The sequence below is a fragment of the Bufo gargarizans genome, chromosome 10 (genome assembly GCF_014858855.1).
Source record: "Bufo gargarizans isolate SCDJY-AF-19 chromosome 10, ASM1485885v1, whole genome shotgun sequence".
In the NCBI taxonomy this organism is placed as follows: domain Eukaryota; kingdom Metazoa; phylum Chordata; class Amphibia; order Anura; family Bufonidae; genus Bufo; species Bufo gargarizans.
The window spans coordinates 15,832,621-15,859,336 of record NC_058089.1 but is presented as its reverse complement, the minus strand read 5'-3'; the positions used below and the strand labels follow the sequence as shown (position 1 = coordinate 15,859,336).

Here is a 26,716-nt window from a genome sequence, read left to right as displayed (position 1 = left end):
CTCTCTTTCTCTCTCTCTCTCTCTCTCTCTCTCTCTCTCTCTCTCTCTCTCTTTCTCTCTCTCTCTGTTCTTATCTCTCTCTCTCTCTCTTTCTCTCTCTCTCTGTTCTTATCTCTCTCTCTCTCTGTGTTCTCTCTCTCTCTGTTCTTATCTCTCTTTCTCTCTCTCTCTCTCTGTTCTTCTCTCTATCTCTCTCTCTCTCTCTCTCTCTCTCTCTCTCTGTTCTTCTCTCTATCTCTCTCTCTCTCTCTCTCTCTCTCTGTTCTTCTCTCTCTCTCTCTCTCTCTCTCTCTCTGTTATCTCTCTTTCTGTTCTTATCTCTCTTTCTCTCTCTCTCTGTTCTTATCTCTCTTTCTCTCTCTCTCTCTGTTCTTATCTTTCTTTCTCTCTCTTCTTATCTCTTTCTCTCTCTCTCTGTTCTTATCTCTCTTTCTCTCTCTCTCTGTTCTTATCTCTCTCTCTCTCTCTCTCTCTCTCTCTCTCTCTCTCTCTGTTCTATCTTTCTTTCTCTCTCTCTCTCTCTCTGTTCTTATCTTTCTTTCTCTCTCTCTCTCTCTCTCTCTCTCTCTCTCTGTTCTTATCTTTCTTTCTCTCTCTCTCTCTCTCTCTCTCTCTCTCTGTTCTTATCTCTCTTCTCTCTCTCTCTCTCTCTGTTCTTATCTCTCTCTCTCTGTTCTTATCTCTCTTTCTCTCTCTCTCTGTTCTTATCTCTCTTTCTCTCTCTCTCTCTCTCTCTCTCTCTCTCTCTCTCTCTCTCTCTCTCTCTCTGTTCTTATCTTTCTCTCTCGCTCTCTCTCTCTCTCTCTCTCTCTCTCTCTCTGTTCTTATCTCTCTCTCTCTCTGTTCTTATCTCTCTTCTCTCTCTCTCTCTCTCTGTTCTTATCTCTCTTTCTCTCTCTCTCTCTCTCTCTCTCTCTCTGTTCTTATCTCTCTTTCTCTCTCTCTCTCTCTTTCGCTCTCCCTTTTTCTCTCGTTCTGTCTCTCTCTCTAGTTTTTCCATATGTCCAGAACTGCAGATACCGCATCCAATTAGATTCCAAGCGAACCAAATCGGTACCATGAAGGTCACATGACGACGCTGCTGACTATTGATTGGTCCATGGTCACTACTTGGTGGAGGTTTTGTCCCCCATGAAAAACAAATGACCCGGTACAGAAACCGAGCGCCAGCTGCTACCAGACGGTGGAAACCGGGCTAGACCATCCATCCAAACGCCCACCGTGTCAGGACATGGATGAAGGTCAGTCCGGCAGTGTAGTACAATGGAGAAGACTACATGTGGTGGAAAGTCACGTTCAGTGGGGTCATCTGATGGAAAATCCGAAAGTCAGCATCATGCTCGTTTTGGCGCGGACTTGCAATACATCGGATGAAATCAGCTGCAAATCCACGACTAAATCTGGATGTGACTCGAGCTGGTTTTGCGACAGGTTTGTTACAGGGACTGTGGATTTTCGGAAAATTCCAGCCACATTCAGACTAAGTCTTCGTGGCGACTGTTGGTCATGTGATGGTTGTGGTCAAATCACTTTTCCCCCCATATATGATAGGTGTGGTAAACCCACGATTTTACTGCCACATATGTCTACTAAATAACTGTTCATCTGATGTGTACGGGCAACCATAGAAAGCTGCTGCCAGATGCTTGTTTTCCCTGCAGCGGCCCCTGCAGGTGAAGTGCGGTATTGCACCCAGCCGTTTAAATCAATGGGTGGCCTTGCTGGTCGGTGCTCTGTCTGGTTGGAGGGGGACGTGAGTGAAGTCTGAATGCTGATCACTTTGTCATCTGCAGCTATGCAACCGACGAGCAAATCTGTGACTTTACTAGAAAAAGCTATCATTTCATTTGGACAAGCTTTGCATTTTAAGCATTAAGAGGCTCCAGATCCAGCGGTGCGGGCGGTCATCCGTCACGCCCCCGCTTTTTCCTCTTTCATAATATTTGGAAAAATCTTTTCCATTCAGATTCATATTTCTAGTCAGGGAGGGAACAAGTATTTTTGTATCAAGAGTTAGAAAAAGCCTCATTTCTCTAGCTGAAATGTTGGAGGTTATCTTGTCAGATGACGAACGCCTCCGATATTCGGTCAGGATTCATAGAATTTGTGCTTTGATTCACAGGACAGTTAAGGAATGGATCGAATTGAAAAAATAATAATAAAATTTAAATATTTGGGTGCCCAGTAAAGCGAATGGATCTTACAGCTCGGAGTATTACGTCTCCGCTGTGATACTGTGATGTTAACTCCTGGGTGTGTTCACACAGGGCGAAATTAGTACAGATTTGCGCAGTAAACTGACTCGAGGAGCGGGATTTAAAAGGTTGAGGATGCCTGGTTTAGAGGGTTTGTCCTAATTTTTCGGGCATATAGACATCATAGAGGGGGTTCCCTTTTTTCAGCTGTTGCAGAAAGAGCTCTTAAAGGGGTTCTCCTATGATTAATGTAGAACATGGGAACCAGACATCATATACGTCGTGAAGCAAACAAAGCTAGAACCAGCCCTTTACTTCGCGTGGGTCGAATCTGACCACGGACAACATCTGCATGGAGTTTGTATCTTCTCCCCGCGTTTGCGTGGGTTTCCTCCCACACTCCAAAGACAGACTGATAGGGACCTTAGATTGTGAGCCCCATCGGGGACAGTGTGACGCTAATGTCTGTAAAGTGCTGCAGAATATGTCAGCGCTATATAAGTTAAGTATAATAAATAAATGGGTCCAGGGATCTCCCTGTTAATTGCTACAATTGATTTACTAGATTTACTTAAGGCAGTGTGCCCTTTCTGCTGCAGCTCTCTTACTTTTACAGCTCAGGGGGCCTATCCTTTCTGCTGCAGCTCTCTCCCTATCACAGCTTAGGGGGTGTGTCTTTTCTGCTGCATCTCTCTCCCTATCACAGCTCAGGGGGCATGTCCTTTCTGCTGCAGATCTCTCCCTATAACAGCTCGGGGGCCTGTCCTTTCTGCTGCAGCTCTCTCCCTATCACAGCTCAGGGGGCATGTCCTTTCTGCTGCAGCTCTCTCCCTATCACAGCTCAGGGGGCATGTCCTTTCTGCTGCAGCTCTCTCTCTATCACAGCTCAGGAAGGAGTGTGCTTTCTGCTGCAGCTCTCTCCCTATCACAGCTCGGGGAGCCTGTTCTTTCTGCTGCAGTTCTCGCTCTATCACAGCCCAGGAAGGAGTGTGCTTTCTGCTGCAGCCCTCTCCCTATCACAGCTTAGGGGGTGTGTCTTTTCTGCTGCATCTCTCTCCCTATCACAGCTCAGGGGGCATGTCCTTTCTGCTGCAGCTCTCTCCCTATCACAGCTCAGGGGGCATGTCCTTTCTGCTGCAGCTCTCTCCCTATCACAGCTCAGGGGGCATGTCCTTTCTGCTGCAGCTCTCTCCCTATCACAGCTCGGGGAGTCTGTTCTTTCTGCTGCAGTTCTCTCTCTATCACAGCCCAGGAAGGAGTGTGCTTTCTGCTGCAGCTCTCTCCCTATCACAGCTCGGGGAGTCTGTTCTTTCTGCTGCAGCTCTCTCCCTATCACAGCTCGGGGAGTCTGTTCTTTCTGCTGCAGTTCTCTCTCTATCACAGCCCAGGAAGGAGTGTGCTTTCTGCTGCAGCTCTCTCCCTATCACAGCTCGGGGAGCCTGTACTTTCTGCTGCAGCTCTCTCCCTATCACAGCTCAGGAAGGAGTGTGCTTTCTGCTGCAGCCCTCTCCCTGTAACTGTCACAGCTTCTAACAGTAGTTGAAGGATGGGACTAAGGATGTGTGACTGCTTCAGTGAATTGGACAGAGAAATAAGAAGGAAAACAAACAGCAGGTGGCGCTATACAGAAACATTTTATTGAATAGCTCAGTGGCTATGCAAAATTTTTATGACATGCAATTACAAAAGTATTTAGATCCAGGCGCTGGTTTGAACACTGTAGAATATTTTTCGTGGGAAGTAGTCACTTCCAGAATTGGCTCTTGGGGCCCCCAACAAGCAGCCAGATTGGACGGGGGAACCACGCCCTTCCAGGCTTTTTCAATACAGCGGCCGATGCAGGGGAAATGTCGTATTCAATGGATGGCCATGTAATGCAAGGATGAGAGCGGGATCGGCTTTCAGTTTTGACTCCTTGAGGGGAGTCCCGAGCTGGGGACCAACCTATACGATGTCCCCAATAGGGCACACGGACAGGTGCTTTATGAGACAACCCCAATCACATGGGTTCCTCTGTAAATCCTCATGTCTGTGATTCTTTTCTGACAGATTCAGGAAGGCAGCAGGAACATACGACTTGGATCCTTGATTGCTCTAATGGTGGATGAAGGACAGGACTGGACGCAGGTAGAGATCCCAAGTGTTCAGACCCCTCCTCCTCCAAGTGCCGCCACCACCGCCACTGCTGAGGTGACCGTAACACCACAGAAGGGCCCGGCCCAGCCCGGAAAACTTGGGTGAGTCTCCTGAACTGATTTATTATGCGTATATGGTGTATTATGTGTATGTGGTATGATGTATTATAGCGGTATGATGTATTATATGTCTATGGTGTAGTATGTGTATATGGTATGATCTATACCAGTTATGGCGTACCTTTTAAAGGCCGAGTGCCCAAACTGCAACCCAAAACCCACTTATATATTGCAAAGTGCCAACAAAGCAATTTAACCTAAATACTATAGTCCAATATAGTATATCCTCTATGTACTTTATGATTTAGCTATAATAGCCTGCTTACATTCAGTGCGCTGCCTGTGTTGTTCATAGTGCGCCCTGCGCTGATGAATGGCAGGAAAAGTCTAAGGCATATTGTACACCATAGACTTTTCCCAGAGTGCGGGTGCCCACAGAGAGGGCTCAGAGTGCCGCCTCTGGCACCAGTGCCATAGGTTCGCCATCACTGATCTATACTAACTCTTTGATTAATTATGTGTAATTATATGATATTGCAGAATTAAAATTGCAGAAACACAGTGAAAACCCCCAGAACCTCTCTGAGACAGAGCAAGCAGACGAGATACTCCTGTTCGTTCCACTTTCTGCTTTTTCTCTTTTCTCCCCCCAGTGTGAATCTGGGCGTCAGCGCCGGTGAGATAGTCAGTCACGGAAAATGGTGTAGCGTGCCGGTGCCTGACTATACGGGAATTACTACTCTTCACTCACCCTCATTCGGCGTACCACTGTTCCTCCATACTCCCCCATACGGCCGAGTATGCATGTGTTCTCACTGGGCGGTAGAGAATAAGCAGGATCAGGGGGTCGGGCATGTTGAATTTTTACATGCCTATTACTTACTTCTGATGTCTGACATTTGTTCCCCGACACCGTTGCTTCCTGCTCTGTGCAGACACCAGGAAAACTTCTCGGCAAACAGCATATGACGCTGTACATTATACCGATTTTTTTTGGGTATACCTGTCCAACGGATGCCAGAACATGACATTTTTTCCCATCCATTTGTTCAGTACTGGTCTATGGGCAAATTACCAATAATGGCTTATTCAATAAAACAGTATTACAAATGGGGAATCATCCACCCCCCTCCTACGCCCCCCCAACTCTTCCGTTTGCCAAATGACAAACTCAGCTCTACTATATCTAAATTGGTGTGTATTTATGTTAGGATTCCATTAATGTTAAATCAGTATCTGGGTGGTGGTGGTGGGGGTCTCTGACTCCTGGCCCGCTAACCAAGTGATTAGGATTGAGCTGCAATACCAAGCACAGCCACTATACAGTGTATGGCGCTGTGCTTAGTATGTATTATAAGTGTTTATAAGGTCAGAGATCAAAGATAAGGAGCCCTCAGATCACATCCTGCTAGTACAGGGATCAGCAGCCTCCGGCACTCCAGCTGTTGTAAAACTACAACTCCTAGCATGCTCTATTCATTTCTATGTGAGTTCCTTCTTGTCGGTATATATTTAGAAGGAGTTCCTCCTTCTTGGAAGAGAAGAGCAAGTTTGCATCCTGGGAGTTGTAGTTTCACAACAGCTGGAGTGTCGGAGGTTGCCTACCCCTGTGCTAGTAGATAAACTCAGAGCTGTACAGGGAAAACTGCTCATCATTTTTATTAAAGACCAATTAAAAAATTATTTTTAGCTCAAAATAAATAATTATTACCTCCATAGCCTTTAAGGCTCCCGGCCTGACCTCCCAGCACTGACGGGATTCACATAGCATTATATTGATTTATGATGCTATGTAACCCTTACAGTTCTGAAATGTATTGGATAACACTGACATAATACTATGTGAATCCCATCAGTGCTGGGAGGTCAGGCCTGGTGCTGCCATGCGGACTCGCTGCGGGAGGAACGCTCGTCCGCAAGGGGCCTAAGTCTTTTTATTCTATTACATAAAAGGCTATTTTCACGCTGGCGTTTCCAATTCCGCTATTGAGATCCGTCATAGGATCTCAAAAGCGGATGAAAACGCTTCAGTTTTGTCCCCATTCATTCTCAACGGATACAAAACTGAACTGAACGAAATGGAGAGCACCAGAATGCATTCCGTTCCGTTTGGTTGTGTGCCCATCGCGGACAGAAAAACGCTGCAAGCAGAGCTTTTCTGTCCGCGAGGTGCTGCGGAGCAAGTCTGATCCGTCCTGACACACAAGGTAAGTCAATGGTGCTTAATCCGTTTTCTCTGACACAATAGAAAACGGATCCGTCCCCCCATTGACTTTCAATGGTGTTCATGACTGATCCTTCATGGCTATAGAAGACCTAATACAACCGGATCCGTTCATGACTTCACGGTAAGTCTTGGAGAGCGACACAGATCAGTGATGAGGAGGAGGAGGGGGACTTGACTGAGCTCCGAGTCCACAATGAGAGATGATATATTTTTCAGTTTTAATTGCAATATGAGACAAATTAGGATCAATGTGTGGAGGGAGAGCTGGTGGCGTTTTTATTATTTTTTGTGCATTTTACGTGGTGTTCCTTTAAAAGGGTTGTCCATGATTAGAAAATAACATGGGTCCTTTCTTCCAAAAACAGCCTGTCCATTGGTTGTTTGGCGTTGCAGCTCAGCTCCTTCGGAGTCAAGGGGGCAGAGCTGCAATACCATTCACAACCTGTGGACAAAGGGTGGTGCTGTTTTTGGAGGAAAGCAGCCATGTTTTTCTAATCCTGGACAACCCCTTTTTGTTGCTATTGATTATCTATCCTCAGGATAGGTCATCCATATCAGATCGGTGGGGGGTCCGACTCCCAGCGTCCCCGCCGATCCGCTGTTTGAAGAGAGCACAGCGCTTGTACGAGCGCTGCCTGCTCTGCTCTGTTTACCTAGTGGTGAGCAGGTGTAATTACAAGTCTGGCGCCCCCATTCACCTCTATGTGATGGCTCTGTAGTATTCACTTGAACAGATTGAGCCGTCCCATAGAGGTGAATGGGGACGCCATACTTGTAATTACACCTGCTCACCACTGCAATTCCTGCGGCGAGCAGGTAAACAGAGCATAGCGCCGCTTTCTCTTTAAACAGCTGATCAGCGGGGGTGCCGGGATTCAGGATAAGTCATCAATAGTAAAAAGCGGACAACCCCATTAAGTAGAGCAAAATGACAAAATCTGCGTGCAGCTTTTTAATCCTGCGTTTTATTTTCTGGTGATCTCCGTATTCTCCGGCGTCTTGAGATTTTTCCGTGCCGCTCTCATGTCTGTACCGTGTCATTTTGCCTAGATGTGTGAGAATCACAAGTGCTTATTTTAATTGCGGCCCTGAGCCAGCCGCTCGGGATGGAGCGTGCGTCTCTAATGACGTGCGTCCAGCTGCCATGTACTTCATTATGCTCCGTGCACAGAGTCGTGCTAGCCCTGGGCAACCCCGCAGCCGAAAAGACGAGCCGACGCGAAAATCACGCAGAAAAGGTCATTCCCGGCGCTGCTGCCCATGGCTGCCATCCATTCAGCACTGGTGGTGTCTCTGTACCCGGGTGCTTTATCACATCAGACCGCAGCCGTGTACATGATATTAATTCACGGGCTCCGACAACTCGCAGGGGGGGATTGACTACTCCACTTCATGTAGAAATGTATTGACCCGGATACAGCTCGACTGTAATAATTGCTCTCTTCTGTACATGTGCCGTGCGTATGATCAGTCTATTATTCCCTGTTATCAGCTATTTCAGGTGGTGATTTCTTGTAAAGAGGACCCGAATTGATAAATATGTGCGTTCCCCTTTAAATGACGATTCTGGAGCATTTTTAAAGAACAATGTGTTTTGCTGTTCCTCCGTTATTCCTCTTGAAATTAGTATTAGAGTGTATACAGACACTCCCTTTTGGCCAGGGGTATAGTATTTTGCAGATGTCAATTTATTAATCAATTTCCCAGAGGAATAATAGAGAAACAGAACAATGAGAGTATTTACTAAAGTATTCACGTCAGGAGAGCTGACACTTACTGAAGGTTTCCCATCTTTACTCCGGCCTATCCCCTACTTAAAGGGTTATCCAAGAATAGAAAAACATGGCTGCTTTCTTCCAAAAACGGCACCAGCCCTGTCCACAGGTTGTGTGCGGTATTGCATCTCTGCCCCATCGGCTCTAATGGAGACGAACCGCAATATCCGACAAAAACAGCCATCTTTTTATAAACCTGGACGGCCCCTTTAAGGGGTTGTCCAGCTTTTACTGAGTGATGGGGTACACCCTGACTAGCTGATCGGCGGGGGTCTGATACCCCGCACCCTCCCGATCAGCCATCAGCTGTGTAGTTCTTGTCACTGCAGCGCTGCTCCCTTTGACCTCAGTGGAATCAGCGCTGTAGTAATGAGCTGCCTCCAATAAACGGTTGAAGCTTTGTCGTTCCGGTGCCGAACCGCTTATTGGCATGGGAGGGGGGTGTCAGACTTAGGGCCCATTCACACGGCCGTATGACCCATTCATTTCAATGGTGCTGCAAAAGATGCGGACAGCGCACCATGTGCTGTCCGCATCCGTAGTTCCGTCCTGCGGCCCTGCAAAAAAAGATAGAGCATGCGGACAAGAATAGACATTTTCTATGACAGTGGTCCGCATATTGCAGAACGCACAGGGGCCGGCATCTGTGTTTTGCGGATCCGCAAAACACTACGGTCGTCTGAATGGGCCCTTATGCCGATCAACTAGTGATGCCCAATCACGAGGAGGAAAAGCTGGCCAATCCCTTTAAAGGTGTCGTCCCATTACAGCAACGTGTCCCCAGCATTCGGCCCTTATGCCGATCAACTAGTGATGCCCAATCCTGAGGATAGGCAGCACTCATTATAAGCTGGCCAATCCCTGTAGGGGTCGTCCCATTACGGCAACGTGTCCCCAGCATTCGGCCCTTTGCCGGTCACCAGAACAGGGGCCATGTTCCCCATATCAGTAGAGTAACAGACATGCATGTCCCCTGCTCCATTCACTTCTATGGCACATAGCCCTTAAATGATTTTTTTTTTTTTAACACTTTGTGTTGGAATTCTTACCATTTTCAAGATCTCTGCTTTTTGTCACTAAACGGAATAATTATTCCAAATGGAGGTGAGAGACGAGGAGTATTCTGGTAACTGTGTAGATGCTCTGGTAATTACTACGCTGCCCCGGCCGTGATACTAATCTGCTTAGGCGATCAGCTTGAATGAAAGTGTAATGCCCCTTTAACGCGGCACAAAGTGGCCCACGTGTGCCAGCCGCATCTCGGCAAAGCCAGCGTTCTTAATAATTGCACGTCTTCTTAATTTCAGGGTCCGCATAAGTCCGGCTGCTCGGCACATCTTGGACACCCATGGCTTCGACCCCAAAATTGTTGTCCCCTGCGGCCCTCGAGGAATAATCACAAAAGAGTAAGTGGCAGACTGCAAATATCGCCCATTTACACTGTATGACGTCTTCTTCCTTTTATACCCGCCATTGCCAGCCAACGCTTCAGGACTAAGGTAGGCGACACGTCCGTATGTCATGTACATTGGTGGCCATATTGGTCAGCGTCTACATTTTCTAGCATCTTCTGTTACCAAATTCTTTATTTCCTTTCGTCGGCCACAGAGTAAAATGATACCATTCTGCCTGCCACTAGGGGGAGCTCTGCCTACAGATGTATATGGGTCTCATTGAGCTGGCTGTATCACTATTATGTAAGGCCGGCATGAGGCCTCTCCTAATGGAACCAGAGAAGAGGTTTCTGGGTAGTAGAAACCCCTCACTGTCCCCCTTTTAGCCTAAGGGGCCCTCCCTTTGCAGAACCTGGCTTATCCTTGCATAACATGGATGGCCCATTGAGTTTGTAGGTGCTGTGTTTCCCCAAATGATTGCAGCTAATCGCGGTGTGTCCTGGCGATGGCGGTATAGTATTTACCTGCTTTACAGCTGGTGGAGGGGGGTGCCCTTTAGCCATTTGCTTTTGCCAACCCAAGCTTCAATGGCACGCTTGTAGATCTGTTTAGCACTCAAATGGGTAAGGGGTGGCTCTCGATGAACCAGTCATGGGTGGGAAGCTGCTCCATCAATCTTCCATGGCACAGATCCTGAAACAAACCGTTCCTTTCCTCTCGCCGGTCTGGGAGGGTTCGGACATTTCTCTCGCCACTGACAGATTTGTCTGTATTTTTAGAATTGTCTGTTTGTAGCCAGATCTCATCTTGGTGCTAATGAGTCGCCTGCAGGAAACTGACGGAGCCGATACATGATGAAACCCGGCCGAAGATATCTTGTAATTAGAACGCTGAGAATCTGCATGACCCTTTCCCATAAATTGCTGGAGGCCGAACGCCAGACGAAGGCCGAACGCCAGACGAAGGCCGAACGCCAGACGAAGGCCGAACGCCAGACGAAGGCCGAACGCCAGACGAAGGCCGAACGCCAGACGAAGGCCGAACGCCAGACGAAGGCCGAACGCCAGACGAAGGCCGAACGCCAGACGAAGGCCGAACGCCAGACGAAGGCCGAACGCCAGACGAAGGCCGAACGCCAGACGAAGGCCGAACGCCAGACGAAGGCCGAACGCCAGACGAAGGCCGAACGCCAGACGAAGGCCGAACGCCAGACGAAGGCCGAGCCTGCGCCCACTTCATGTCCTGCTCAGCAAAATGCAACCTGTGTGTCTAAGGGCTCAAGCACACGACCACGATTTGGGTCTGTATCCGATCCACTTTTTTGGCGGGTCAGATGAGGACGCGTTCACTTCAATGGGGCCGCAAAAGAGGCAGACGGCACAGGGAGTGCTATCCACATCCGCACGCCCTTTCCGTGCCGTCTGCAGAATTTATAGAACACGTTCTAATCTTGTCCGCATTACAGACAAGGATAGGACTGTCCTATCATTCTGTTCCACAACATGCGGTATGCACATGGCCGGTATCTGTGTTTTGCAGATCCGCAATTTGTGGACTGTAAAACAACCAATGGTCGTGTGCATGAGCCCTAAATGACAGGAAAATAAGGTAGCTGAGGGGTTGATGTCACCAGCTGGGGTGGTCTAGGGTTTATTATTTTATTCTCTGTTGGTCTAGAGCAGGGATGCCCAACCTGTGGCCCTCCATCTGTCGCAAAACTACAACTCTCAACATGCCCTGATAGCTGTAGGCTGTCCAGGCGTGCTGGGAGTTGTAGTGTTGTAGTTTTGCAACAGCTGGAGCGCCACGGGTTGGTCATCCCTGGTCTAGAGTTGCTCCTTCCTTCATGGTCTAGGATTGAAGAGAGGTTAATATCTTACTGTCTGGTGTAGAGTAATTCACCCCTAGGGTAGAATAGAGGTTTATATTATATTCCCTGGTGGTCTAGGGTAGAATAGAGGTTTATATTATATTCCCTGGTGGTCTAGGGTAGAATACAGGTCTATATTATATTCCCTGGTGGTCTAGGGTAGAATACAGGTTTAGATTATATTCCCTGGTGGTCTAGGGTAGAATACAGGTCTATATTATATTCCCTCGTGGTCTAGGGTAGAATAGAGGTTTATATTCTATTCCCTGGTGGTCTAGGGTAGAATACAGGTTTAGATTATATTCCCTGGTGGTCTAGGGTAGAATAGAGGCTTAGATTATATTTCCTGGTGGTCTAGGGTAGAATAGAGGCTTAGATTATATTCCCTGGTGGTCTAGGGTAGAATAGAGGTTTATATTCTATTCCCTGGTGGTCTAGGGTAGAATACAGGTCTATATTATATTCCCTGGTGGTCTAGTTTTGAAGAATAGAGTTCATATTCTATTTTCTGGTGGTCTAGGGTAGAATAGAGGTCTATATTATATTCCCTGGTGGTCTAGGGTAGAATAGAGGTCTATATTATATTCCCTGTTGGTCTAGGGTAGAATACAGGTTTAGATTATATTCCCTGGTGGTCTAGGGTAGAATAGAGGTGTTTATTATATTTTTCCTAGTTGTCTAGGGTAGAATAGAGGCTTAGATTATATTCCCTGGTGGTCTAGGGTAGAATAGAGGCTTAGATTATATTCCCTGGTGGTCTAGGGTAGAATAGAGGTCTATATTATATTCCCTGGTGGTCTAGGGTAGAATACAGGTCTATATTATATTCCCTGGTGGTCTAGGGTAGAATAGAGGTCTATATTATATTCCCTGGTGGTCTAGGGTAGAATAGAGGTCTATATTATATTCCCTGGTGGTCTAGGGTAGAATACAGGTCTATATTATATTCCCTGGTGGTCTAGGGTAGAATAGAGGTCTATATTATATTCCCTGGTGGTCTAGGTTTGAAGAAAGGAGTTCATATATTTTATTCTCTGGTGGTCTAGGCTAGAAGAGGGGGGTTAATACCTGGTTGGTATAGCCTCGCTCAGACAGGGAGCTGGATGTGTTGTGCAGCTCGTGAACTACAAATCTCAGGATGCATTTATGGGAGGTGGCATGTCTCTGAGTTTTTGGGGCAGCGATGGCAGCCGGGGTATGGACCGCGGTGCAGCCATTTGGTGCAAATAAGATTTTTAGTATCTAAAACATTTTTGTCAGGCAGTTGCATGTAAAGCAATTGCCCAATGCATTGCCCTTCTGCGATTTCTTTCATTGAGCTTGACCGATGTGATAATAGAAGTCACTCTTATAATGGGTTTAATGGATCTGCTGTATATTCCTCACATCCGGCTTGCTGGAAGTTGTAGTGCAGCTGATGGAGAAGAACCACAGACAGACTGTGGGGGTTCCCCCTCTAGGTATATGAAACGCTGGGATAGAGACGCTCCATATTCTGTACTGAAAGTAGGTTATCCTCTATACCTGCTAGTGCGGGGGCTGGGAATCCATGAATTATAGATTTCTGTATGTGATATACATTAGCCCCCCCCCCTCCTCTTTCCTCTGGCTGGGATTTTCTGCCGAGTCTATTGTTGATGGCCGGAGGCTGGAAACTGTCACATCTGTAGAGAGTGCGGCAGGAATTAGGCCTCATTCACACCGCAGTGGCGCAAAGTGCTGCCATCTTGTCACAGCAGACCGTTCACAGGTAGTGGCGCTACGGGAGACATTATGGCAGTCTATAATGCAGAACGCTATGGCGGTATTGATTTTGGGGGTGCCTCGGCGGTCTCTATAATGCAAGACGCCATGTCGTCAAGGTTATCGGGCCATTATGGCGGTCTCCTTTACGGAGGCACTATGGTGGGCACTATGGTCGTCGGTGTTGATGGGGACACTGGTGATCTCTGGTATTGGAGGGGGGGCTATATGGCATTCTCGGTTTTGGGTATGGGGAGCGCTATGGTGTTGCTCTAGGCTGGTCTTGGTTATGGGGGGGTGTTTGATGGCAGTTCCCGGTTATGGGGCTCAGCTACAAATGGCGACATTTTTTCCACGTCACACGCCACATGATACGTTTTAAGACATCTGATAATCTAGAAAGTCCCATGGTCCGGAGTCTTGTGATGGGTAATGGATATGTGTTTACCGTCCGTTGCGATCGTCATGTTACAGAGAATTGATTTCAAGTCTCGTTACTCTTGGACGCCGCGCTCTTGAGTAATTACCCCAAATGCCATTAATTGCCGCCGCCTGACTACCTCCAGCTTCCCAAGCCCCCCTCCGACCAAGTACCAAGCCTTGATATGAGCTAACGAATGTGTTCCTGTTGCCATAGCGACGTGGTGACACTTTAATTGGAAAGTGGAGCCTTGTGACCACGGCGAGTGCCTAGCGTACCCCCCCCCCCCCCCCCCCCGTCATCCTTTTCACAACAAGCTCTTTAGATCCCTGGAAAAAGAAAACCGTTTTGCGGCGCGCTCATATTTTTAGCGTCCGTGGCGGCGCTGGCGTTAGTCATCGCCTCCATATCGTTGTATCTGTCACTTCTTCTCATTCTGCACATCCACCCGCTGTAACCCCTTCCTCACCGGCAGTCGCAACGCCTTGGATGGCGCGTTCTTCTGCCTCCGTCGCTGAGGGGGTTAACGAGGCACGTGACACAAACCGTACATACATTTGCTGTGCAGATGGGCGCGAGGTTCTCGCCGAGTAGAAAGCTTTCTAAATTGGGAGCCTCGGGGGTCTGCTGTTACTTCCAGATGAATTCCTAATGAGTCTGGGAATGTATTTTTAGAATGCGTTAAGTTATTTTTTTTCCTGATTTGTGTGATTCTGGGGTCTTGTCGTTACTTCGTATTTCACGCAGGGAGTGATGATTTTTTCGCCAACGTGCCGGGAAAATCGACATTTTCTGTGACAGCACAGAGAACAAAAAAGAATGGCGAAGAGTCTTACGTAGGAGGCCGGATCAGTCCCGACTTCCCGTAAACATGTTCTCGGTACAGAGAGGGATAAGCAGCCGCCAGGGACTGCTTATCTCTGTGGAGCACAGGCTTGTCAGCGTCTAACGATGCTCCGTTCTGCCCCCTATCTGCACATGTTGGGTGCGAATCCGCAATACACCCGGCCGGCACCCTCATAGAAATGCCTATTCTTGTCCGCAATTGCGGACAAGAATAGGACATGTTCTTTTTTTTTTCCAGAGCTGCGGACCGGAAGATTGGCGGCGCGCTCCGGAAATGCGGATGCGGACAGCACGCTGTGTGCTGTCCATATCCATTCCTGCCTTAAAGAGAATGAATGGGTCCGCACCCGTTCCGCAATTTGCGAAAAACGGGTGCGGACCCATTATTACGGACGTGTGAATGGAGCTTAAAGGGGTCCTCGCAGCTATAGACCGAACCTCAGGACAGGTCATGAAAGTCAGATCTATGTGGGTCCGACATCCTGCACCCCCGACGATCAGATTTTCCGGACTGCTGCAGCGTTGCACACTAAGGATACATTCACCCGACCATATTTGTTTTGCGGTCTGCAATACACAGATACCGTCCGTGTGCGTTCCGCACGGCCAGCCCTATGATAGAAATGCCTATTGTCTGGAAAAGAATAGGACATGTTCTATCTTTTTTTTCGGAGCCGCAGAACGGAAGTACGGATACAGACGGCACACGGTGTGCTGTTCACAACTTTTGCGGCCCCATTGAAATAAATGGGTCCGCATCCGTTCCGCAGAATTGTGGCACGGATGTGGACCCCTACATACGGTCATGTGAACGAGCCCTAACAGTGCACGGACGGGGGCAGACTGCTCCATTCACTGTGTAGTTTCTGCTGCTAGCGGCTGAAGCTGAGCTCCATTCACTTGAGTGGGATTTAAGCTGCAGTACCCCAGTATGGCCACTACGCAGTGTATGGCGCTGTCTGCCTCTAGCACCGTATGCAGTATAGCTTCTGGCGTTGCAGCAGCCCGGGTGACCAGTCAGGGTGCCAGGAGTTGGACCCCCCCACAGTCCTGAGAATAGATCATAAGAGTCTGTAGCTCGGAGAACCCCCTTTAAACAGAACCCTTTTCTTTTGTATTCTGCGTTGTGCCGTTCCTCTGTTATTCCTCCCAAAAATGTATGAATAAATGGACAGATGGAGGTGTGTACCCCCACAGTCTGATGCTGTCCAATCAGTGCTGACAGGGTGGCCGTGCGGTCGTGCGGTGACGCACCCCCATTTAACAAGGGGAATAGTTACTCCTGGTTGTCATTTTATTCATACTTTTCCAGGAGGATTTACAGAGGGACGGCACAACTCGCTCTAAGAAAAGATGTTCCAGACTAATATTTTGGGAACTACAAGTATTCCCTGAAATAGACATGTCAGGAGGGTTCTCTAGGACAGGCATGCCCCACCTGCGGCCCTCCAGCTGTTGCAAAACTACAACTCCCAGCATGCCCGGGAGTAGTTTTACAACAGCTGGAAGGCCGCTGGTTGAGCATCGCTGCTCTAGGACAACTATAGGGGAATTCGTTATATATATTTCGCCATGATAAAGGGTCAGTGGAGAGGAGGAGGTTAAGAGGGAAATTGCTGGGACTCTTTATTAACTGTTCCTTTAAATCCCGGCCAGTCGCATGATCGGCGATACCACGCGTACAGCCACGCACAGACAACGCTTACCAGATGCAGTAAGAAAAATTAGGAAAAATCTGAAAGTCTAAAAAATAATCACATTTTTATTCCCCAGCTCTCGCGTATAAAGCGTTACCAGCGCTTTCTGTAGAATATACATATCATTTTCCTGCTGTGTTGCTGACACCATCTCCGGCAGGTGACCTCTGCGGTATGGAGGACTCTGCAGCGCAGCCATACACTGTGCAGAGCTGACAGGGTCTGACCCCTGCCTCATGACCCGGAGGCCTCGGTGGGTGGGGGGAGGGCAAGCAGGCCCGCAGCACCTGCCTAGGGGAGCCATCCCGCACGTGACATCATTAAAGTGACACTAGGGCTGAAGCGTTGGGGGATGAGCTGGAATTAAAGGACCCCTCAACATGGACTAAAACGACATCTGTGGAGGTATACAGGGCGGAGGCACTAACAGTAAGGCCTCTTGCACATGACCGTATGGCTTTTTCAGTGTTTTGCGGCCCGTTTTTCACGGATCCGTTGTTCTGTTTTTTGTTTCCATTGTGTTTACGTTTCCGTTCCGTTTTTCCGTATGGCATATACAGTATACAGTGATTACATAGAAAAAATTGGGCTGGGCATAACACTTTCAATAGATGGTTCCGCAAAAACGGAACGGATACGGAAGACATATGGATGAATTTCCGTATGTGTTCCGTGTTTTTTGCGGACCTATTGACTTGAATGGAGCCACAGAATGTGATTTGCCGGCAATAATAGGACATGTTCTATCTTTCAACGGAACGGAAATGTAACGCATACCGAGTACATTAATTTTTTTTTTTCCGGAACCATTGAAATGAATGGTTCCGTATATGAACCGTATATGGATCGCAAAAAAACGGCCCTTAAACGGAAAAAATAAACCGGTCGTGTAAAAGAGGCCTAAGGCCTCTTGCACATGACCGTATGGCTTTTTCAGTATTTTGCGATCCGCAAAAAATATGGATGACGTCTGTGTGCATTCTGTTTTTAGCGGAACGGAACAGCTGGCCCTTGATGTAACAGTCCGTTATGCGGACAATAATAGGACATGTTCTATCTTTGAACGGAAATACGGAAACGGAAGGCATACAGAGTACCTTCCGTTTTTTTGTGGATCTATTGAAATGAATGCTTCTGTATACGGAACGCAAAAAAACGAACGTAAACGGGGAAAAAAAATAATGTTCGTGTGCAAGAGGCCTAAAGCAGTGCTACGGGGGCAGACATATCTGTAGTCTTGTGCCGGTGACTTATGGAAGAATCCCGCTCGGCCTGACGTCGTAGACGCTGGATGTAGACGTATAGTTATTGTATGTGCACACGCTGGGGTTCTGTTTTTGGGTGCTGTATGGCACTGTGAGTCTGCAACGTTGTGCTGCACTGTGAGTTGGTGGCACTGTATGACACTGTCGCTCTCTATGGCACTGTTAGTTGGCCACTCTCTATGGCACTGTTGGCGGCACTGTGTGGCACTGGTAGTTGGCGGCACTGTGTGGCACTTAGTTGACGGCGGCACTGTGTGGCACTGTTAGTTGGCCAGTCTCTATGGCACTGTTAGCTGGCGGCACTGTGTTGCACTGGTAGTTGGCGGCACTGTGTGGCATGGGTAGTGGATGGTGCTTTATGCCATTGGTTGCGTGGCTAGTCCGTGGCGCCATGTGGCACTTGTAGTGCAGCATCTTCTCCACTGTCTACGGCAGAATTCTGTCTGAGCTTCTGATTGGACAGAATTATTGTGTCATGTATCCGGAGAAGCCCTGTCCTCCTTTTCGTCAGACTTTGGACGCGATAGGAGTTATCAGAACTTCCTCCCCCGCTCATCTTGACGTCCAGTGGATCCAGCAGTCGGATTAGGTTTGGTACACGTTATACAGTCTGTGAACACGGCGTCCATTGCGTCACTCAGAAACCAGACCTTGCACTTCTCCCCATCACCTGCAGATGGCAGTGTGATTTTTCCAAAGACACCGCCATGGTTCCCTTTACTTTCTGATAAATGAGTTGCTGTTTTTTACGGTTTCGCCCCCTGAGAAGCGAAGTGCAGCACTAGGACCGGTAGGTAATGCTGCAGATTCCCAGACAGTAAGAACGCGCAGGTACAAGAGGTGAGGATCCGGGTGAAGGCAGCAGGCGATGTGCGGAACGTGCACAATGTGGTTACTCTCAGCAAATAAATCTACTTTCTGTATAAATTCCTAGATCTCTGCTTGCTTTCATTCAGTGGTCATGTGACACACGGGGGCATGCGTCTTGTTTTCGGAAATGTAACGAACCCTGCAAGCCAAAATGTAGCACTGGAGTTTACTCAATGGTGGTGGTGTTCAGCTCCCACTTGCGGTGTGTTGTTGTATTCTCTTTTTTGTGTTCAATGGCATTTTTTGAACAATAGAAATGCCTATTCTGGTCCGCCAAACTGATCGGATACGGACATGTTCTATAATTTGTTGATCAGCCACGCAGACCCATAACAAATGCGGGGGTGTGCACGGACATGAGAGCAGCGTTGTGTATTAATGCATGGTTTGCAAAAACAATGATGTATGAAGGAGACCTAAGGACAGAAAAGGGTAAAAAGAAGGACCTAACCAAGGCCCATTAAATGCACCTCCACCCAAGAACTGCTGCTTGGTCCTGCAGCAATGAAACCGCATTATTCACATGACCGCTGCAGCCAGTCACTGTCCTCAGCGGTAATACTTGCATGGACAGCACAGACTGCACTGATTGGCTGCATCACTCACATGAACCATGCACATGATATCATCGCTGCAGGACCGGAGAAGCGGCAATGGAGCCAAAGGATATTTAACGGTAATTTTATTTATTTTTCTAAAAAATCTTTGAAAGCTTTTTAATGGTTGTGCAGCTAAATAGCAGTTTACTGTGAAGCCATTTGCAGTCCACACAGTAAAGGACCACACGGTGTAGGACCACACAGTGTAGGATATTCGGACCACACGTTGTAGGACCACACAGTGTAGGATATTCGGACCACACGTTGTAGGACCACACAGTGTAGGATATTCGGACCACACGTTGTAGGACCACACAGTGTAGGATATTCGGACCACACGTTGTAGGACCACACAGTGTAGGATATTAGGACCACACGGTGTAGGACCACACAGTGTAGGATATTAGGACCACACGGTGTAGGACCACACAGTGTAGGATATTAGGACCACACGGTGTAGGACCACACAGTGTAGGATATTCGGACCACACGGTGTAGGACCACACAGTGTAGGATATTAGGACCACACAGTGTAGGACCACACAGTGTAGGATATTAGGACCACACGGTGTAGGATATTAGGACCACACGGTGTAGGATATTAGGACCACACGGTGTAGGATATTAGGACCACACGGTGTAGGATATTAGGACCACACGGTGTAGGATATTAGGACCACACGGTGTAGGATATTAGGACCACACGGTGTAGGATATTAGGACCACACGGTGTAGGATATTAGGACCACACGGTGTAGGATATTAGGACAACACGGTATAGGACCACACAGTGTAGGATATTAGGACCACACGGTGTAGGATATTAGGACAACACGGTATAGGACCACACAGTGTAGGATATTAGGACCACACGGTATAGGACCACACAGTGTAGGATATTAGGACAACACGGTATAGGACCACACAGTGTAGGATATTAGGACAACACGGTATAGGACCACACAGTGTAGGATATTAGGACAACACGGTATAGGACCACACAGTGTAGGACCGCACAGTGTAGGACTATGTGGTCCTATACGTGTCAAAAGACAACTGATGGCACAAAAAAAAAAGTGTGAAATCCACAATGAACAGATAATTGAAACACGATCCCCCCCCCATCATCACGAGACCGAGGGTCTTGTGTCACCCGTCTGAAAAGAGCTGCTTCATTCAGTCTCTGTGGAACTGACGGAGATCGCTGCAGTCCCACAGAGGTTAAAGGGAATGTGTCGCCTGAAAATGACCTATTGTTTAAATCAAATTTTTATGTTTAATATATTTTAATACATTTTTTATGTTTTTTTTTTTTCATTTTCCATGTCACAAAGCATAAAATCCTGCAGTTTTCGCACTGGGCGCTAAGCCTAATAATGTGTGCCACTTAGTTATCTGCTTGTCTGTCATTCTAATCCTGCCTGTACCGATACCACCTCTGGGTATAGATACGACAAAATCCTCCATTCACAATAAGCGGTTCACATCTTATCTCTTCCTTCCTTGTACGATGACCTCTGCACAGAGCATGCCCAGAGAACTCTCCCCTAGAAGTCAGCGAGGTCCCCTCCCGTCCATTGTGCAATTTTCCTAATGCTTTCTAAACGCTGTTAAGAGCAGCTCAGGCAAGATGGCCGCCCCCATAGTCCTGTTCAGAAATAGAATAAAAAGAATCTAATCAGAAGATAAAACTAATTAGAAGAAAAGGAGATGTGTCGCGATCTGGTTTTCACTGGCGGATAAAATCACGGTGACACATTTCCGTGAAAGAAGCAGCAGCGTGGGTGCTTGACTCAGAAGACCCCCATTCCTGTGATCGGTGGGTGTCCCAGCCTTCAGACACTTACCACCTAGCTAGTTTAGATTCTGACACAACCCCTTTAAAGGGTCCACAGTGACTGCGCAAGAATGTGAAAAAAGATATAAAAACTAACAGATTATTCGTGCAGCCGTCCTCTGCGTGACATCCCGTATATAATCGGATAGCAGAGATCAGCCCTGTTGTCTGTACCTATTGCAGTTACTGAGTATTTTGCGCTCTTTTGTACAGGGACGCTCTACGAGTCGTGTCACAGAAGGGTGTGACAGCGGAGACAGCCGTGCAGCCGGCACCAGAGAAGGTAGCAGCAGTCACCCCACAACGGCCTGCGCCTCCAGCAGTCGCCCTCCATCGCCCATCAGAACCTCCAATGTCCATCCCTGGAACGCCCCCGGCTCCGGTAAGGATTCATAAACCACATTCTGTTTCCTTGTCGTGCACCTCGTTGTCCAGTCTTTGCCGCGGCTTTGTGACCTGATGTCTCCATGTATCTGATTTCACAGAGGCCTAGAAAACACCCAAACCGCTAGAAACTTTCAGAAAAGGCAAAAAAAAAAATGAAAAAATGTACAAGTTGCAGGACGGTGCATTATTTTTAATTTTTTTTTATCTATTGCGCACAGCGGGCCTTGCGTATCACCGGCTTTAACGGTTTCTTTAAATGTAATTTTGCCAGAGGTGTGACTTGTGCTGCTTGTGCATATATTATCGTTAATACCCTCGTATTTGCCTCCAGGGGACGTTTACTGAAATACCAACCAGCAACATTCGAAAGGTTATTGCCAAGAGGTTGACAGAGTCTAAATCCACCATCCCTCACGCCTACGCCAACACGGACTGCGACCTCGGAGCGGTTCTCAAACTGAGGAAGGAGCTGGCGAAAGGTCAGTGAGACGGTTCCAAAATAATCTGAGGGGAGGTGCTGCCGAAACCATAAGTCATTGGCGCATCTTCCAACCCGTGCCTGGCCGACGTAATAATACTATCTTGTTACAGGCGGATTGGCCATAGACCCTACAGGGAAATTTCCCGGGGGGCCAATGCCCCAGGGGGCCAGCCAAGGTCCATATACATTAGAAGCTCTCGGCCCTCATTATTGCAGGAGTTTCATCCTATAGCCGGGGCGGCAGTATTTTGTGCTGCACTGTGGTATTTGGTTCTGCCGGGGCGGTATTTTGTGCTGCACAACGGTATTGCTGTCTCTGCCCACTTCTTTTAGCCACACCTACTTGTGTTGCCCCGCCTTTTGTCAGTTTGGACCCTCCTACAACATGGGGCCACTTTTAGGATTTTTTTTTTTTCCTGGGCTACTTTAGGTTCCAAATTGAGAAGCCCGTCATGTAGGTCCTACCTTTTATAGACATATAATTGCATTTAACGAGCAATTTCCATATTCTTACTACCGCATGTCACCCGTGTGACATTTACATAGAAACGGGGAAACGGACTCCTGATAAAGATGCTAAGGGACGCAGATTTGTAGACAGAATAACCGTGACGGACTGCAGCTCCACTGTATGGGTAACATATGTAGCAGCTGGACAAACTTCGTAATGATAAATGGGTGAGAATTGCAAAAGTTGGAGGGGTTAAAATAAATCGCACCATTTCAAGGAGTTTTCCCATCTCGGCATTTGCAGCATATCCCTCACCAGACAGGTTTAGCTCCCACCTCTGTGTAGTGATATGCCACAAATGCTGAGAATAGAAAACCCCTTTAAGATAGCGCAGCTCCTCCCTGTAAGTGGGTCCGTCTACTGAGCCCCAACTTGGCAACATGTCGGACTCTTTACAAACTTCTTGCTTCTGTCTAGAGGTTGCTTCTCCCTCTTGGACTCGCTTAAAGGGCATCTGTCAGCAGTTTTGTACCTATGACACTGGCTGACCTGTTGCATGTGCGCTCGGCAGCTGAAGGCAACTGTGTTGGTCCCATGTTCATATGTGCCCGCATTGCTGAGAAAAATGATGTTTTAATACATGCAAATGAGCCTCTAGGAGCAACGGAGGCGTTTCCGTTACACTTAGAGGCTTTCTCTGCAACTGCTGAGCCCTCTGCACATTCAATGACTTTAGGAGAAGTCAGGGCCAGAGGTGATCACATTTTCACTGCCTGGCCCTGTCAATCAAACTGCAGAGGGCGCGGCGGTTGCAGAGAGAGCAGAGCCTCTAGGTGTAACGGTAACGCCCCCATTGCTCCTAGAGGCTCATTTGCATATATTAAAACATCATTTTTCTCAGCAATGCGGGCACATATGAACATGAAACCATGCAAAATATTTTAGTACAGCCCTAAGCAGACTGAAGATGTTGATTCGTTGGTGATTCCCCCCCCCCCCCACCGTTCACAGACCCCCACCCATTTTTGGGCTGGACTTCCTCTTTAAGATTTTAGGAAGACTTATCAGATCTAGTAAAAATGTAAAAAAAAAAATTACAGAACTAGAATCGGGTCACCAAACAAATAAAAAACACTTCCCCTTTAAGTGGGCAACCCTTACGAACGGGTTATAATGAATGCAGATTTGGCGATATACATTGTAAAAGAAAAAAAATCCATCAGATTAATAAAAATAGGTCTGTGTAACGCGCTTGTATAATCCGTGTGTTCAGCTCAGAGCACGACCTCGCTGCTAATGGAAGGTTTAACCGCCCGGGCTGAGGCTACTTTCCTAGATGTGCAGGATATTTGCTCCCCGAGCATGGGTCGCGGCCAAAGTACCCAGACTGGACGGAGCTGGGAGGAGTAATTACAGATGAAACTGCAGCGAAATCCCATTCCATAAACCCCTCAACAGGCAAATCACATTCCGCAACGGCGAGATCGAGCGGGGGATTACAGCCATGTAAAGGAACGCTCCTCATAGACGGCGTTACGCTCAGCATAGGTCTGAGGGGGTGGGGCATTGCTTCCATAATCTGTGGTGTTCTTTGGTGCCCTGTGTCATGCCCCGCCCCCTTAGGCCGCGCATGGGTTTCCCTTGGAATGTTCCTTTAACCTGATTGAGGTTTAAATCTGCTTTCCAAAGCAGACGGTTCAGAGGGATCGTGTCCTGTCCACCCTGGGCTCATGCAGCTTTATGTAAGGAGACGCATTTGTCTTTCAGGTTGTCACCCATTTCCCTTCATCTGGTCCCATACAGCTGCATGGTTTCCCTTCAGGAGCCTAAATAAGCTTGGTGACGGTCAGTATGACCACTATTCATAGCTTTCCCAGGTCCCTGACTGGCAAATTTAGGGAATATTCCTTGTAGGTTTTCTCCAGATTCTTCTGTTTCCTCTCCAGAATAGTTGAATAGTGACTTATATAAGAGATGGCCGTCCATATACAGCGCTGCCGTATATGTTGGTGCTACCAGAAAAAATAAACACCATTCAGGAAAGCGGGGTGACGATTCCCCTATGAGCTGTAATGTTTGCAAACTGGTTCTCACCCACCTTTCCCAGAGACAGAAAGCTGAATACATCTGGTACTCGCTCTGCTTTCCCATAGACAGAAAGCTGAATACATCTGGTCCTCACTCTGCTTTCCCATAGACAGAAAGCTGAATACATCTGGTCCCCACTCTGCTTTCCCAGAGACAGAAAGCTGAATACATCTGGTCCTCACTCTGCTTTCCCAGAGACAGAAAGCTGAATACATCTGGTCCTCACTCTGCTTTCCCAGAGACAGAAAGCTGAACACAGCTAGTCCTCACTCTGCTTTCCCATAGACAGAAAGCTGAATACATCTGGTCCTCACTCTGCTTTCCCAGAGAAAAAAAAAGCTGAATACATGTGGTCCTCACTCTGCTTTCCCAGATACAGAAAGCTGAATACATCTGGTCCTCACTCTGCTTTCCCAGAGACAGAAAGCTGAACACAGCTGGTCCTCACTCTGCTTTCCCATAGACAGAAAGCTGAATATAGCTGGTCCTCACTCTGCTTTCCCAGAGAAAAAAAGCTGAATACATCTGGTCCTCACTCTGCTTTCCCAGATACAGAAAGCTGAATACATCTGGTCCTCACTCTGCTTTCCCAGAGACAGAAAGCTGAACACAGCTGGTCCTCACTCTGCTTTCCCAGAGACAAAGCTGAATACATCTGGTCTTCACTCTGCTTTCCCAGAGACAGAAAGCTGAACACAGCTGGTCCTCACTCTGCTTTCCCAGAGACAGAAAGCGGAATATAGCTGGTCCTCATCCAGATTTCCCAGAGACAGAAAGCTGAACACAGCTGGTCCTCACTCTGCTTTCCCAGAGACAGAAAGCGGAATATAGCTGGTCCTCACTCTGCTTTCCCAGAGACAGAAAGCGGAATACAACAAGGCTGTGTATTTGGTACGTGAGGAGATTTCATTACTGGTGACTGAACACCCCGCTGGCAGCTCCTGCACTATCTCCGGGCCCCGCGGGCTCCTCCACTCATTTATCAGTGTTCCTGAACAGGTCACTGGCTCAGGGTGACAGCTACTAAATACAGAGGGTTTCCCACCCGCCGGGGACTGGCAGCCCTGTTTCCTGGGTAGGGAGCCATGGCAAGGGCAGTATGTGCACAGCAGAGCCGAGCTGGTGCCGGGGGGGCGGGGGCAGGGGTTTGGGAGAGAACGGGGAGATGATTAAATCAGGATTGTGTAACAGGACCGAGCAAACCAATGTTCTTTTTTGCCGAGATTAGAGATTACAGGATTAACCCCTCTGCCGCCGTTGCGAGCCTCAGGTCCGTTCTCGCAATAACGCGAGGATTTTTCATCATCGTTTACCATGTAGCGAACTAAAGGACCTCCATTTGCACACTGATTTGGTATTATGTCAGGATAAGCGGTGGTGGGTGGGGATACAATTTATTCTATTCTGCTGCACTGCCTGTGTGAGTGTCAGTCTTCACTGCATTTGTAGCATTCTATTCATTAACCTATTTTTGTTGAAGGGGTGGTACAGGATTAGATATATATGGCTGCTTTCTTTCAGATTAGCGCCACTCCTGTCCACTGGTTGTGTGTGGTATTGCATTTATATCGAAGTGAATAGAGCTGAGCTGCAATGACACAAACCTGTGGATGGCCGTGGCCCTGTCTTTGGGGAAGAAAAGCAGCCATGTTTTTCCAAACTTACCAGTTCAAACCCCCTCTGCTCCAGCACCGCCACTCTGATCCTCCCAGTCATGCATGGCAACGGTGAGGTGCCTGTATGGCGGATGTAAGCGCTGCAGCCAATCACCGACTTCATCCGTCATCGAACCAGTGTCTATAGAATTATTTTTTTGTGTGTTTTAACCCCGTCCCTACTCAATTCGAACTCCCCCTTTACGACCGGACTATGTGGCCTCCTAAGTGGCTGTCCTGCACCACGTGTAGATAGAAACGCTTCAGACACGTGGGTAATAAAAGCAGCAGTCTGATTAATACCTATTGAATGGGAGAACCCGACTCATAACCGTGATTGATGGCTGCTTTTTTTATGGGCGCGCCAGCCCGTACCCGCTGTGAGTGTGTCATACGTGAGTCTGTCGCCAGCTGTTACATCACAGGGGACGGGGAGAGGCCGATGATGTCATTAACACACTTTCTCTTTTTTTTCGTCCCTTCTTCAGATAATATTAAGGTCTCTGTGAACGATTTCATCATCAAAGCCACGGCCGTCACACTCAAAGTAAGTCCGGCGCAGTACCATGTATCCTAGATCTGACTACTAGGACATGCTGGGAGTTGTAGTTTACAATAGCCAGATGGGCTATAGATTGATTCCCTCAAAGCAGGACGATATCTGACTTGTAATAGTGAGTAGCACAAAGGGGACACTATAGGCACTGGTTGTGGTAGCCT

The 26,716-nt window shown here is 47.8% G+C and overlaps 1 protein-coding gene across 1 annotated transcript in view; it reads left to right on the top strand.

Annotated features, from left to right (window-relative positions):
- The window catches only part of PDHX (pyruvate dehydrogenase complex component X), a 73,989-nt gene that overhangs the window by 28,709 nt on the left and 18,564 nt on the right, over positions 1-26,716 (top strand). The window contains exons 4-8 of the mRNA XM_044269448.1: positions 4,245-4,432; positions 9,700-9,798; positions 21,148-21,316; positions 21,653-21,800; positions 26,485-26,543. Coding sequence (XP_044125383.1) covers positions 4,245-4,432; positions 9,700-9,798; positions 21,148-21,316; positions 21,653-21,800; positions 26,485-26,543 — 663 coding nt within the window. The remainder of the gene's footprint in view (positions 1-4,244; positions 4,433-9,699; positions 9,799-21,147; positions 21,317-21,652; positions 21,801-26,484; positions 26,544-26,716) is intronic.